Source organism: Stomoxys calcitrans, chromosome 4 (genome assembly GCF_963082655.1).
Source record: "Stomoxys calcitrans chromosome 4, idStoCalc2.1, whole genome shotgun sequence".
Taxonomy (NCBI): Eukaryota; Metazoa; Arthropoda; class Insecta; order Diptera; family Muscidae; genus Stomoxys; species Stomoxys calcitrans.
This window is the reverse complement of record NC_081555.1, coordinates 100,403,910-100,420,816: the sequence shown is the minus strand read 5'-3', so window position 1 is coordinate 100,420,816 and position 16,907 is coordinate 100,403,910. Positions and strand designations below refer to the sequence as shown.

Here is a 16,907-nt window from a genome sequence, read left to right as displayed (position 1 = left end):
TTGCTGCCTCAGTGTACTACAACAACAAGAGATTGCCTCACGTTTTTTGCTTAAGGCAATTATACCTACTGGCTTGCATTTGATTCAAACAATCTTTGCTCAAATCAGCTTAGTATGATTTTAAATACCTTGCTAACTAAACCCCCATGACAACGACGACTCTGAGTACTTTGACTTGACTTCCCTAGATGTGCATAAAAGATTTAAAAAAAACGTATGTATGGTTCTCCTATACATGTGTATGTTATAGGTTTACACACACACCTAAATGTGTACCTACAAGGTATAATCATTGCAAGTTCAAAAAAACAAATAGATTTCTTTTAAGCAAATGCTTTTGAGTAGGCAGGCTCACACAAACGAACAGACATAAACACTCTACTAAAGAAAAACATGAAACTTTTTATTAACATTTTTTTCTACCTCTTGGGCCTACAACAAAAGCCTAAAAGGCTGTTTACAAAATAACTTCAACGCTCTACTAGAAAGAAGGAGGGGGCACACAGTCAAACGAAAGGACAGACAGTTATGCCCACAAACCCTGACAACATGTGCAAACATTCACACATTTGCGAGCGAACACACGCATACACAAACACATCAAGATATTTGTTTTACTTTTTTTATTTAGAACCAGAGGCGAAAAAACGAATATAAATAATATTTACATGTCTCTCACTTAGTCTTGCGTTTTTTTTTTGTTCACCGCCTATTCTTTACATTTCATTCAAAATGTGTAAAACCAAACAGCGTAACCGACAAGCCGACAACAACAACAACAACGACCCCAACAAGAGCAACCATAACATTAACAAGCAGCAATTCCACAACAAAAACACACAAACAAAGTGTAAAATTAAGCTATGTAAGTATGTAAAGAGCTTAACTCTTTTGTCTGTTAATTTATCGTTTAATTTGCATGTGAACGACGAACGACAACACAACTAAGAACCACCGGCCGCCTCACCAACAAGCAATGATGATGGTAAACAGAGAGGAGATAGAGAGAAACCGCGCAAATACTTTGACGTGCACTGAAAACATGTAATTTACTAATTTGCACTTAATGTGCGCAAATTAACCTTTTTTCCCCACAGCTATAACAACGGCGATGGCAAAAACAAACCATCATCACGAACATGAGGTGCAACAGAAAAAGATAAATAAAAAACCCCCAGTAAAGACATAAACTCATAGAATTAACAACAACAACATGTCATGTAGATAATTGAATTTTGTCTTGTATTGTTAATTTTTCTTTTTTTTTTGTACTCTCATTTTGTTGTCATTGTAAATAAGGTGACAACATAAAAGTTTAAAATGACGATTAAGTTGTGGCATGCAACTTGGAAATAAAAGAGAGCACAAGTTAAGCGACAAAATAGGATTTAGAGATTAGCCAAGGTTAATGAGTACACGCAAAAGTATATTTGAGGGCATAGTATATGTAATCGATTGCATTGCATTAAGACAATCAATAAAATCAACAGCTGAGTGAAAAGGTGTCATAATTTTTATTGGGCATAGCAGAAAGGCGTTATGTGCATTAGAGAAAATAATCTGGGTTAGGAAATTGTTTTTCTAGCAGGAGGAACTTAAGATGTATAAGCAACAATTTGATCGAATTTTTGAAGCGAAAGTTACAACACAACGTATTGAGGCTGATGAAATTTTCCCATATCAAAGTTTATTTTTTTTATCAAATTTTTATCTTCTAACATTAAAATAGTTTTTCTCCATTTCAGATGTTATCACACTGATATAACCTTCGCATCAGTCGTTCATCAATCCGTTACGACTATATTTAACTTTATTAAGTATTTATTGCATTCCACTTGTCCAATCATTATATGTTACCCTTACAAAAAAAAACATATTCAAGCTATTTCTTCCCAAGTGGATTAACTTTTTATTATACCAGCATAATGCAGCGATTAGAAAATGGAGACACACATATTTGAAACAATCAACACTCCATCAATAGAAAATAACAATCCCAATCCAAGCATTAAAACTATTCATTAAAAACATACAAACACACACACACACACACACTTATACATATTGTTAAATGTTTAAATTTAAAACGTTTAACGATCAAAAGGCTTTGATAAATAGTTGACAATTGGCTATGATTGCTTTACCAACTTCAAAACCAATCCACACCATTGCTAACATATGCTATGCTGTTGTTGTATTATAGTTGTAGTTGTGTATAGAGAAAATCAAATCATTTGGGGTTTTTGTTTTTATGATTAATTAAAAGAAACATAATAGATTTTTAATGGGATACTTTTGATGGTGCTATGCGCTATGTGCTGATATAAATGGTGGCTCTGGAGCTCTATGGGATAATAAAATGATCAAATAGTCGTTGCGGGACTGGGTATGCGTGTTTGACAACCATTGTTGCCATTTTGTGCTTTTTTTACATAAAAAAACACAACGAAAACAACAACAACTAAAGTTGGCAAATTAAAGTAAACAAATTTCAAAGCATTACTTTTCTTTCAATGAAGCCGAAAAAATTTTTCGAATCTCACCCCGTACCACAGAAATAACCACAAATGTTGATTAAGATATGTCCATCCTTTTCTAATGGCAACGAAAATTTCGTTAGAACTTCGAACCGGCTTTTTAACAAGATTGATATGGATTAGCACTCAACCTTTTTCTCTTGTGAATTATAATAAACTATGGTGAATGTTATCATACTATTGTGAATAATAACACTTTCGTTATAACTACGAACCGGCATTTAAGCAAGATTGATATAGATTAGTATTCAACCTTTGTCTCTTGTGAATTATAACACACTATTGTGAATGACACAATTACATGGCAGCTGTTACATGAATTAAAACACATTATTGTTAATCGCAACAATTTCGTGCCAGCCATGCAAGGCAATCAATCATTTCTATTTTATTTCGACTATATACGGACCAGTCTCTTACCGTAAGTACTCCAAACTCCCGAGCGGCTTAAAGGGAATGATGTAAAACATACATATATGACAAGGATATCAACACGCCCCATTCAAAACGCTGATCAAAGAAAAGTACACATTGCTTAAGCAACTTTTCCTTGAACATGGTTCATACGAATTAAATTAAACATTAACTTCAGGTGAATCGTAACACACTATTGTGAACTACAAAACTCTCATGGCAGCTGCTTTTATAAGTCGTCTTCCTGTTACCTTACTTTTACCTTCATTCGATAAGTCTTTCGTCGTAAGGACTCGAGTCGCTCGAGATTCTAAGACATATATGAAGTGGACAAGTTGGAAACAGCTTCATCGGAAACTATTCTTTTTAAGCAACTTTCCCTAAAAACAAGATTTAAACCTATAAGCATTCGTACTACTTTATTGTGAATCATATTACACTATTGTGAATAATAAATATCTCATAACAGAGCAGTTAGAATAGGGTATACCTTTATGTAAAGACAGTAACAAATGCTTTTTTTTGCTTTCATTTTAAAAATAATGTTTTCTTCTGGTTTTACGCTAGAAAAGCTGGGAAAACTATTTAATTAATTTTGTAAAAATTTCAAGAGACCATCTCACACATACAGTCTTAACAAAAACATTGGCACTTACAAATATGTTGTGAAATATTAAAGTGGCAACACTGAAAACTTCAAATTCACATGAGGCACGCTAGTCACTTTGCTCGACTAGCAAAGTTTAAGGGTTAAGTCCATCTATGAGAAACTTTATGCTCTATGCTATATGGCGCACCATTAAATATACTACATTTGACTATGATGAACCGACAGACAGTCAGTCGGATGGATGGACAGATCAGACGGAAAGATTAACTCTTTCAAATCATTTGTATATTTGTTAACAACATTAAATAACAATAAAAAACTACACACAACAGCCATTGAAATGGACACATCGACATCACCACCATCATCATTATGGTTGTTGTGTCTGAATGTGTCTGTCCGTCTTATCTTCTTCCCGCCTTAGGGCAGTTTTGTGTTAATTTGAATACCACCTACTGTTCATCATCGATGGATGTTGTGATAATGATGATAGTCAAATCAATTTCTGTAATAACTTACTAATGGCAACATCCATCGACAACGACGACTACACTACTAATAGTAACAACTACAATAATGCCAATAATCTAATACAACAACATGAATGAATTATTGACCATATTATGAAGACTATTAGAGCTATTGATGGCATAGTTGATAAGGAACATGAAAAAATACACACACACAATACAAAACACAAAATAAATAAATAATTGGTGAATACTAATAATGTCCGTAATTTGGCCAATAAATTAGAAAACGATTTAAATAAACAGGTTTGCGCGCCACGTTTCTCTTTGATTTACTGGTATATGGCTGTACGCAACAACATGATTTGTCGTTACGAGGGAGGGTTATATTATGGAGAGCAATTGAGAAGCTGATGTGTAGCATATCTTCCATTTTAATGTTGCGTCGTAGAAATTGTGCTCTTTGACTATGAATGATTATGGGTAGATCCCGCCAAACGGACAAAACTACAGCAACGAGCGAGTAAATAACTGGATGCACCATAAAGCCAGTGTTGATGTGGTTCGCACAACAAGAAAGGATTCTATTTGTTCAAATGTACCTAATTGATTTAAATAATAATTTATTTAGTGCAAATGTCACCAGCATTTGGAGTGGATAACCACCGCACAAAATTTTTTCTAATGTTCCCGCCAGGTTTTGAACCCAGGCGTTCAGCATCTACGTTTTAATAAAATATGGCTATGACGAACTATCAATAAAAATTATGTTTAGCAATCGGATATTTTCTGGCTGCAGATCATAAGGTAGGTAGTCTGCTTCTATTGCATATAGAAAAGCAAAAAAAACCCTTTAGACAGAAAATGTGTTTTTGCTTTGTAATGTTTAGCTGTTAATTCACATTAGATTTTGTAGTTGGAATGACATATCGATACATCATATTCGTAGAAACGTCGCAAACAAACCCATTAATATATTTTTTAGTTCAAATTACGTGGTAATAGGTACACACTAACGCATTTTCAGTTACACACATTTGTCATCTAATAAATAGAATTTGATTTTACATTTTCTTTTTTAAGTACAGCTTCGAGCAGCACTCCATTTGTGAATGAAAATTTATTATTTATCATACGACCCTCGAACATCCCCAAGCAGTTTGCATGTTGCGGTAACTTAAGGCACAACCTCACTATAATCGTTTATCATAATTGTAGTGTTTTCGATTTTTATGGCTTTTTTAAAGTGTTGCTTTTTCGGCAGTAATAATGTTCTTGTTGTTGCCGCAAATAGTGTGTGTGATATTTAACAGTCGTGTCTGTCTATCTGAACCTGAAACTCTGAGCCAAGAGTTCGACCTAACACCGACTAGATTTTAGTAGTGACGACCAAGTAAGCAAAGATTGATAGTTGTTTTTAGTAAAGCAAAAAGGTGAGAGGAACAGCAGTGAAGGAGAAGTTATGCCATTTTGCATGTTGTTAAGTTGTTTATGTTTTTCAATATTAGTTTCTTGACTCGTCTACATGAGGTGTTTTGTTTTGTTTTTGTTTTTTTTGCTTAAGAGAAAGTCAGCAAATTTGAACTGACCAAAACCCAAACAAATTGGCGTGGATGATCATTATTCCAGTTATTGAAAAAAATTAAGATATTTATTGAAAATATAATGATGATAGAGATGAATAATTGAACAAAATTGGGAATATGCTTAGCAAGAAGTGATAATGAAGTGGCTTTGACTTTGAATAAGATATCAGTATTGCTTTTCGCCAATAAGACTGTTTCTCATATGCAAATCAGATGATACCCAAACTTGGTTTCATTGCAACAACATGGAAATTTAAAGCACTTTATTTTCTCTTTCTCTCTCTTCCACTAAAACTAACCCCCTTACTCAAAAACTTAAAATTAAAAAATTCTATATAAATTAATACCTAATGGTACCTTTAGGACTGAAAGCATTGATTTCAGTAAAAAGTCCCAAGAATGCTCGCTTTTCATGGTCATAGGTCGGATTGGCATCAATGTTTCTCAAAAATGGTAGAATCCTTTCAATGATGGTATCGATTATTACAACTTCGATCAAGAGATAGGTCACCATAACTTCATACTAACATAAATATATCTAACTATCATCACATCTAAACCATATTTCCCAAGATAGTAAAAAGATCTGATACAATTTTATCCTACAATTTAATCAGACAAAAAAATATACCTTTTATGATCTCAATACCCATGCTTGGCACCTATATCCAGATATGGTCCGATAAAACTAATATTCTGTCTGGGTACCCAGGGGTCTATTAGAAATCATTGTAATCAATTTCGGCCTGATCGGATGAAAAATAAGCGTTTCACAAGCTCGAGATTGTTTATATGGAGGTCGGTCCCCATAGGCCTTGCACAAAGTTCATATAAAATGAAACTTTTAAATATATTTGTTCAGAAGATACATTCGTATATTTTAGTAAAAATTTAACAACCGTTACATTGGAATTGCCCATTTATGATATCACATACAACAAGATTTAAAAACTTTTAATTATGTGAATTTTCATGGCACAAAATTTGTGTATACAGCGATTAATTTAATATAAATACAAATTTGTTGCCGACACGGGATAGCTTTCAGTACCACACGGCTGGGAACTTTGGTGACTGATTTGTGTGTTGTGTTCATCGCTGTCACGAGAAGCTTATCTGCGAGCTACCGGGCGCGTCCACAGTTTGCTGTTGTTGTAGCCACATTTTCATGTGCAGTTGGCGATCCTCGTCAAGCTCCTGTGTGAGCAAGCGGGAACAAGGTGGCCATTGGTTATTTAAAGGCGCCAATAACTTGCTTTGTCATATCGAGCATCAGTATTTGTGTTCCCCCCAGGATTTGAACCCAGGCGTTCAGCATCTACGTTTTAATAAAATATGGCTATGACGAACTATCAATAAAAATTATGTTTAGCAATCGGATATTTTCCGGCTGCAGATCATAAGGTAGGTAGTCTGCTTCTATTGCATATAGAAAAGCAAAAAAAAACCCTTTAGACAGAAAATGTGTTTTTGCTTTGTAATGTTTAGCCGTTTATTCACATTAGATTTTGTAGTTGGAATATTCGTATACATCGATGCATCATATTCGTCCGCCTCAACGCCGGACCTCAATGTTCCAGCCATTGTGGTGCTCACAGCAATCCCGTGCCGGGACCACAGGTTGCGGATAGTGGAATGCTCCATATGGAATAGCTGCGGAGAATCTCAGTGAGAGGCCGGGCGGCAATGGCTCTTGCATACATACTGAGTGCCTTTGATGATCGATATGACAAGGCGTGTTATTGGCGCACTTTAATGTCAAATGGCCACCTTGTTCCCATGGCGATCGGTCTTTTGAACAGGAACGAGCTTGCTGACCTACAGGAGCTTGACGACAATCGCCACATCCACAAGAAAATACATATGGCCACAACAAAAACAAATTTGTTATTTTCATTACAACAAATTATTAATGATATTAAAAATTTCCCAAAGTCCGTAGATACAATGCCAGAAACAAATAAAGGCGCTATAACACGGCACGTAGATGTCTTATGACATGTTACTTTTTGTAATCACATGTAATTGCAAATGTTTGTCAAAATTTTCAATTTACATGCGATTCATCATTTTTGCTAACACACCTGTGTTATTTTCGTATGACATAACCTAAAAATTTGAGCAAAAGCTGATTTTTTTGCGAGATTTGTAGTGAGAATGCTGGTTAAATTATAAATTTGTAAAAACAATTTAATTTGGGTCAAATTTCATTCGACTGATAACAAAAACAGCTGATTTCTTTATGTTTTTAACAGAAGGAATAGAGCACGCTCTAATCGAAAAAAAATTACATGTGCCATTATGAAAAGTGATTTTTATATGTTAGTTTCGATTGTATCACACGACATGTAAAACTACATGTGCTAAATTTTATATGTCATAAGAGTCTTAAGCAGAGGAATGATTAATCGCCAGCCGAGACCAAAAACAATATTGCTGTGTTTCATTTTAGTACTAGATAGACAAGCCGTGAAGGGCAAAAATAGAACGCAAAAAATGCTTCCAGTGCAAGTCTGTTTGCTTGCCATGAGGTGGCAACGCCATTTGCCAACCTGTCAGAACAATACGAGAAAAAAGGTGAACACATTCATATTCAAATTTGCAAAAAGTCAAATAAAATTTGTTAAGATTCCATTCACAATAGAGGATTTCTGCGGGTCGCCACCACAAGGTGTTGTAAGACTTGTCTTATGACATGTCAATTTTTATGTATCTTTGGTATTTCATAATGTGTGTCAAAATTGCCTATTTACATACTATTTATAATTTTTGCTATTACACTTAAATGTTATTTTTATTATATAACTGAAAATGTAAGCAAAAGCTAATTTTCTATGGCTACAAATTGTCAAAGTTGTGAAAAAGCTATTTAAATTACAAAGTTGTAATTCACACAAATTTGCTTTCATTCAACTGACAACAAAAACAGCTGATTTCTTTATGTTTTTTTTTTTTCAGAAGGAATAGAGCACCGCTCTAATCGAAAAAATAACAGTGCTATTTCGAAAAGTGACTTTCATGTGTTAGTTTCATTCGTATGACACTATGTGTGCAACTTTATCCATAGCTAAATTCGACGTGTCATAAGACGAAAACCATATAGTATTAATATGTAAAAAACATATCATGGCAATTCTGACGACAGATGTTCTGCATAACTTATCCAGAACTTCGTTGTTCTGTATAGATGTAATTTTCATACAAATTTCAACGCACTGCACTAAATAGTACTAAAATAAAACACAGCTAATGTAAGGAATTATATGAAGCTCTTAAACTCAAAGTGTGTATAAATGTTTGAGCTCTTTGTAATAACTCTATTGTGAATATCTAATAATTGGCTCTAAAGAGTTCTATGAGACAAAGTTCACAATAGACCTCCCACATTTTGAAATTTGCTTTTAAAAGGACAAATGGCCAATTGAACATAATTATCGTGAATAAAAAAAAATATATTGCCTACGAAGGGTAAACAAAATAAGAAAAACTTAAGCTAATTACTCTTTCATATAAAAATGTGAACGAACAAAATCGTTCGAAATATTTCAATCGAAAATCAATATTTCGAGAATTACTTAGATTTAGGAATGCTATAGATTAAATTGATCATAAAACGTGTGTGCAAATTCCAAATTTGTCCGTGAACATTCCAGCAGGATGCCTCTCTCATATCAATTAGTGTTGTCCTATACAAGTTTAAGCTTATTGGTATAAGGACCTCCTTTCTTATTGCCGGTTCCGAATGGTGACCTCCTTTTATTGCCGATAACTAAGCTTTATCTATTTTAAATGCCTTAATACCTCTAATGGAATTTCCAATGTGAATGAATACCCCTTTAGCTTATTTCATATTCTCCTCAACAACAAAATTAATCTCATTTAAATTAAATAATAACAAGTCTACTTAAAACATGCTATAAACTATAAAATGTGATTATAATTTACTCGCACTAGATCGATAACGTCAATTTGTATAAATTATTAGTTACACAAAACCTAACAAGTCAATACTTAGGAAATTGGATATAATTTATAAACGTTAACAACTAGAATGGTATATTAAACAGCCTGCATTTAAAATTAATTAATTAATCATTAACGAAGGTCAGTTCTACGTTTTTTATTGATATTTGTAACGAAACAAAAAAAATATAAAATATGTAATTCAACAAATGGTATTTAGAAAGATTGAATTAACTTGTTTTAGCATTAAATTCAAGACCAAGCCTATTTGCTAATCCAAGGGATGTAACCACCATCAATTCCTTTAAAACAGCGTTGGGCACATGTACTAGTGTGGGTAATATTTCCAAGCCCACGAGCTTATGCTCTTGTAAACGTACACAAATATGTGCAATAGTGTAATTGCCTGCTACTGTTTTAAAATATACAATCATAACGATATTTGTGTCTGTTTTGAATGCACGATTTTCTTTTCATTTCATTCCTGGTTTTGTTATGTCTACATTGGCGACTCCTTTACAGCTGCCTAAAGGGTAAACCATTTCTTAGAAAAGTTCTATAAGGCTGCGAACTATGTGAGTTTGTGAATGATCACAACCACCATTTGTCCAGAAATAATTCACAATAGAATATTTCGTGATGCTTTAAAAGTCGCTTAAAGGCTCTATTACACGGTATGTAGGTGTCTTATGACATGATAAATTTAGCACATGTATAATTGTACATGTTGTATGATACAAATGAAACTAACATATGAAAACTACACAAATTTATGATTAAAGCACCTTTCTCACGAATTTAACAATTTTCACGAAAAAAATCAGGTTTGCTTAGATTTTTAGGTTATGTCACACGATTTTGGGTTATGTCATATTTAGGTGAAAATCAGCCGAACCACTGCCTTAAACCACCATATTCTTTCTATCGAGTTGGGATAGTAGAGCGCATACAGTATCCTTTCGACTCTTTCCTCGACATACCTTCTCCAGTCTAGGTTTTCGGCATCCAAAGAAAGCGCCAGCTCTACCCCATCCAGCACAGGCCCCACAAAAACCTTCAGCCTTCGTCTCTGGGGAAAAGCATCGGCAACGTCTTTCTGGGGTTTATGCCAAGCCCATTAGCCAAGCCCCTTCTAAACGAGGTTCGTAATAGTAGAGAAAAAGTAGACGACATCATATTCGTAGACGACCTGCACTCTTTGCTCCTCGATGGACCTGAGAATCCTCGTCAAGAAGTCTTGCCATAGTCTTTAAAACGAAGGGTGAGAAGCTGTATGGCCTGTAGTTCTAAGGAAGTGGACCGTATGGCATACGGTCCTTTCTGTATGGCAAACAGGAAGTATACCATCCGGTCCCGTTGACTTGTAGGGCTCAAACAAATTCACCACCCATATGTTTTCGCGTCTTAGGAGAACACCCTTGTGAAACCTGGAAACTCGTTGAATTCACCTACCGAATCAGTCATGAGGTTCTCTTAACCACGCTTTTGTACCTGTTTTGGGATTCCTTGTACAGATCTCCCTTAACACGCAGCTAGGTTTTATTTGCGGCACGGGATAGCTGTGAGCACCACAGAGGCTAGAACATGGAGGTCCGATTTGTGTGGTGTTCTTTGCTGTCACAAGAAGCTTTGCTGCGATCTACCGGGCGCGTCCACAGTTTGCGGATAGTGGAATGTTCCATACGGTGTAGCTGCAACGGCAGTCGCGGACAACCAGCGGTATGGAGCAGAGACTCATTGAGAGGCAGAGAGGGTAAACACTATCACATCTTACGAATCTTACGTGGGACTAAGTGTTTGGGGACCGTCCATCTCCGAGAACATCCCCCAAAGGACAAATTTAGGACCATAGCAATATGGGTCTCAAGTAAAAGGTCTTTGAAGTAAAGCACAAATCAGATATCAATATTCGACAAAAGTGTCTATGGGGCCACCCCACCCCCATAACACCACCCAAATAGGAAGTATTCGCTGACCATTGCAATATGAGTCTCAAATAAGAGGTTTTTTACAGTAGAAGACCAATCTGATATATATTTTCAAAGCCAAGTTACTGAGTGGCCACCCCATCCCCCAAAACACCCCCCAAACCAGTCATGTTTGCCGACTATGGAAAAATGGGGCTCAAATGAAAGGTATATGGGAGTAGACCATGAATCTGATATGATCAAGATCAATAATTGATACCCAATTTCGGGACCAATTTTCTGGGGTCTACCCCTTTCCCAAAATACCCCACAAACAGCAGTTTTTTACTAACCATCGCAATATGGGGCTCAAATAAAGGTATTTGGGAGTAGAATACGAATTTGATATCCAAATATCTGGGCGAATTCATACACCAATATATATCATATGGGATTCAGATAAGGCTTTTATATTTTTATACTGTTGCTTGAGCGATATACACATACTATTTTTATAGCATGGTATTTCATTAAGAGCTCTTTTATTGCCAACAATAAATAAATATTCAAAGGATAATTTTGTTCCATATAAAGTAAAAGAAGGCGACATCTTATTCTGATATTCAAAATTCGCACATATTGTATGCCTTTGCTAAAATAAAGGTCGATTAAACACCATCCTAATTGAGGCCACCGTCTATGACTCTGAACATCAGAACATCCTGGCGAGAACATTATAAAAACATTTCAGCTGTGTTTATTCCCTCCTAATGGTGGCGATTTTTATGATGTACTTTGCCATGTAAAAACTTATCTCCAAAGAGGTGTCGCACTGCGGCACGCCGTTCGGACTCGGCTATTAAAAGAAGACCCCATATCATTGAGCTTAAAATTGAATCTATGTGAAGTTTGCCCCTGTTCCTTATTTGAATTTTCATGGGCAATTTGCATACACCATTTACTGATCAATCTAGTATCACATTTAATTTATTTAATAAGGAGTATTTGATATGTTCCTTATGTAATAATATGTTATCTCTTAGGATGAGATAGATAATTTATTCAAAATTGTGTCAAACATGTTATAACTTGAAAAAAAAATAACCATAAATCTTTTGGCGTACATTTGACTGCTATTCGAAAAGAAAAACATTACGATTTAAATCCATTTTGCCAACGATTGTAAATGGAGCCAATCAATCATTGAACGATTATAAATTTTACCACATTGCTCGATCGTATTTCATAATTTAAACGATAACCATCATCATCACACAATAACTAAGACAAAAATATTTATCAGCTACACATGTGGCTACATTTTCAAGTCCCAAAATCCCCCAACAAGAAAAGCCCATTGTTAGGCCATTGCTTAAGACACTTGATCTTTTGCCTATATTCACCCATCACATTTATCAAAACATAATTTAGATAATTCGTTGAAAGTTGAAAAGAAATACACCACAAACAAAAGAATTATGAATAATAGGCAGAAAAAAACACATACCTTATTTTCATCATTGCCGCTATCACACTGAAAAAGCGAAAAACGGGAAAAATTCAAAGTTAGTATTGATAAAGCCGCCGTCGCCCCCAGAGGGTTATAAATCGATTTGTACTTACGATATTAAATCCTTTTCCAATATTGTTAACTCTACTGTTTGCCTGGGGTTGTTGAAGTTGAAGTAGACGAAAACAAAAAAAAAAAAAGCACAACAAAAACATAGAAAAAAACGAAAGATTAGATTATATAAGCATATAATATAGTAGCAATAATAATTAAAACGATTTTATGATTTTTATGGAGGAAAAGGCATTTTAGAGCCAGAGCGTAGATTTTAATCTACTAATTGCGGTATTTGGGGAAATATAATCTGTATTACCCCTTTGCCGGTGGTAATTCAAATCGGTGTGAGGTTCGTTAGACATACCCCATGACGTATGCGGTAGAATTTTTTTTTGCATATATAGTTCTTGCGAAATCCCACACGATGATAATGATGTTTGAATTTAGAGCAATTATTAAGATTAGAAAATTCTCATGAAAACCACAATAAATTACAAAAATAGTTTAAACAGGAACTCTTAAAAAGTTGAAAGTTGAAAAAAGAAAGCAATTAACGAATTATAATGCAATTATGGCCCAAATTCCGCCATGGATATAGTGGCAATCGGCCTACGGCGCTACAAATACCAAAAAGTAACTTCAAACATCTGTCAGGAATTCCGTGCTACTCACAAATTCCCTTAAAATTCTACGTTCGTTTAAATCTGGATCGTATCCCCATCTAAGGGTCGCAGCCTATTACCCGCGAAAGCCGACCATTGATGTAGGAAATGTTTCAATGTCTCATTATCTTCTCCATGCTCACACGTTGCTACTAGGCGCACCTATTCTGCGCTTCCCCTTTAGCCTCCTTTTCCATGGTTCGTACCCCCGTAGAACGCAGAACTGTATTTTTGTCAGGCAGCCGGATACAGAGCGCAGTCTCTGGGTCCTCAATGTAGACCCCCAGAGCTTTATCGTCCTCTAGCTTTGACACATAGATGTATTATGAACTACCCCTTTTTAGGGCTTAAGATATCCCTAAAAAAGGATAATAAGCGACTGCCATGGTGATCCAAACGACTCTTTAATAGAACAAAACTCACAAGGACGTCACAGGGCTGTGACATCTTGAAGGTTGAGTAAAGAATAAAAAAAGAGTTCGATGAGATTCTTCTATAAAAGGGTTATTTCTTTTAAATCACCAGGACCATACAAATCATTATCGGTGAAATTACATGCTTTGTTCAACAAACTGCCACACTGGCTTTCCTTGTATCAGCATGTTGTTGTTGTTTTACCATATATCTGTGGGTTGGAGAGATCCAAGTCATTTTTATTCTGAGGGCAGAAAAACCGAACAAGATAGCAACGATTTTCGGCCTATCCGCATATGACGCTGAACGCCTAGGTTTGAACTATGGCAAGAACATCAGAAACAATTTTCAGCGGTTTCAGTTATCCCCTTCTTATGCTGGGATATTTGTGAGGTACTGTACTACAATATTTGGTATGACAGCCACGTAAAAACTTCTCAACAAAGAGGTGTTGCACTACGGCACGTCGTTCGGACTCGGCTGTAAAAAAAAGAGGCCCATTATCATTGAGCTTAAACTTGAATCGGACAATACTCATTTATATGTGAGAAGTTTGCCCCTGTTTCTTAATGAAATGTTCATGGGCAAATTTGCATTTTGATAGAAACATTTTTCAGGGAGAAAATTCAACAACATGCATATATCAAGGGCTAGTCCAACCCAACAGCCCTTCATGACATAGTCGACTAAATAGAGTTCTCTCTCGCTTTCAATTAATATACAATGGTATCATAACTTGTACGGCTTCCAAAGCCAAAAAGGGGTTCGAATGAGGAAGCGGGTCACGTGTGCAGATTAATCTGCACCACTCCATGACAGCCTCGAGCGAACTTCTTGCACTCTCTAACTCCTCGGTAGACATTGCTTTGATTCAGCAATCGTGAGAAATAGGTTCTTTGGATTGAGCAATGCAAAGTACACCATCTTTATTCCGTTTACGTGTGACAGGGGAAGGGCATGTAGTCCTTTAATCTAATAACAGCAACAGTGACCTGACGACGGAGAGATTGCAAGTCACCCGAGGTCGAGGCTTGTTGGGATATGCAAGGAGCATCTCGGATATTTGGAGGTTGCTGTCACATTGCGGTGGATTCCGGGCCACAAGGGTTGGCGGAAACGAAGCGGTTAGCGAGCTGGCCAGGTTTGATCGTGGATGGACTCTGGGAGTGCGACGCCGATGTTGGCTGTTTGGGATGGTGGGTACCTGGCGTTGTAGGCTGCAGTGGGAATGCGTGACCTTGGATTGTTGGTGGAAGTCCTGACCGACCACCGCAATGTGAGGCCACTGATGAGCGATGGCGATGAGCTCGTGGAATGGGGAAGTGGAAGACGGTTGAGCATCTGCTGTCCCAGTGCCCCGCGATGACGGAGAGAAGGCGAAGGATTATGGGTGAACAACTCTTGTCTTCACTGAACTCTCTATAGTCTTTCGATCCCCGAGTCATTCTGGACTTCTGCATAGGTCTTGGATGACTGACGGGGCGCCCATCTAGTCGGTGAGACTACTTTCGATCTCTATGCCGACTTAATTTAATTTCTATTCATATTTTTTTATAATGGTTATCGTCTCTCTCATCTCTCCTATTTCAATGAGGACGAATGCAATGGACTAGAGGCCTCCGAGTGAAACGGTTGGCAATTGCGGTTGCCAGGCCGGTGTCCTTTAACCTAACATAAAACCGATTTTGATGTTGAAGGGGCAGGAAGCTCTAGACATTAATATTACAGTAAGAACGTTTTTGGAATCTCTTAAACTACACAGATGGCTAAGTAGAGAGATTTCTCAAGGGAGTCTGCTGTCTCCAGGGCAGCCGGTTGTACGTACCGGATTGATAATGGCATATGTAAATAGGAACCAAATTTTCCTACAGCTGTTGTATAGTCATTCACAATGGTGAAAATCCCTTTGTAGTGTTGCAAATGCTGATGTTTCAGCATAAGTCACTTAAACACTGTCGATTTAGTTCAGATAAAATTGGGTGACCTATTGGTTTTTAAGACTAGAAGTCTCCGAGACAGGCGGGTGTCCTTTAACCTTACCAGGCATACATTAATACTAAGAGTGCCTCAAAATGAAACCGATGCCATTAATGAAGGGACTGGAAGCTCAAGACGCTAGTATGAAGCAAAAAGTTTTTTAATAACCAACTTACTAGGAGACGTATAACGACAAAAAGTGTGCTGTCTCCACTACTTTAGAATATAGCCATGACCCACATATTTCACCTTATCTTTCAGGGCTGCCGAAAGTGGTTTAAACATAAATCCATCTAAATAAAATAGAAATAATTATTTTCAGTAGAAGAAACAAGATACCCACTAGATAAGAAACCCGTTTTCCATATAGAAAACACAGTTCTTTAAATGCAATTACATTGCTTTGATGTGTGTTTGCTTTACGGTAACAACATTGATAATGGCATATGTAAATATAAACCGAATTTCCCTACAGCTGTTGTATAGTCATTCACAATAGTGAATATCCGTTTGTAGTGTTGCGAATGCTGGAGCCGAATCACCGCATACTAGAACGGGTAAAATTATTAGAAATCTCTCTATTGTTAATTATGTACATATTAACTGAATTTTTGAAATTTAGGAACGCGATTGCTTAAATCGATTATTACTTAAAAAAACTTCAACGTAAACATTTATATACAAGTGACACAACATCCATACGATACGATACGAAAGCGCACTCGATCACATATGCGTTTTTTTGGCCTAATGTTTCAACATAAGTCACCTAAACATTGTCAATTAAGTTCAAATAAAAT

At 36.2% G+C, this 16,907-nt stretch overlaps 1 protein-coding gene across 4 annotated transcripts in view; it reads right to left on the bottom strand.

The window, feature by feature from the left end:
• LOC106083224 (mucin-12) overlaps positions 1 to 16,907 on the bottom strand; it is a 111,388-nt gene that overhangs the window by 69,319 nt on the left and 25,162 nt on the right. For all 4 annotated transcript variants that reach the window (XM_059367942.1, XM_059367944.1, XM_059367941.1 and 1 more), the window contains 2 exons: positions 13,111 to 13,152; positions 12,995 to 13,021 (listed from right to left, as the gene is read on the bottom strand). In XM_059367942.1, coding sequence (XP_059223925.1) covers positions 12,995 to 13,021; positions 13,111 to 13,152 — 69 coding nt within the window. The remainder of the gene's footprint in view (positions 1 to 12,994; positions 13,022 to 13,110; positions 13,153 to 16,907) is intronic.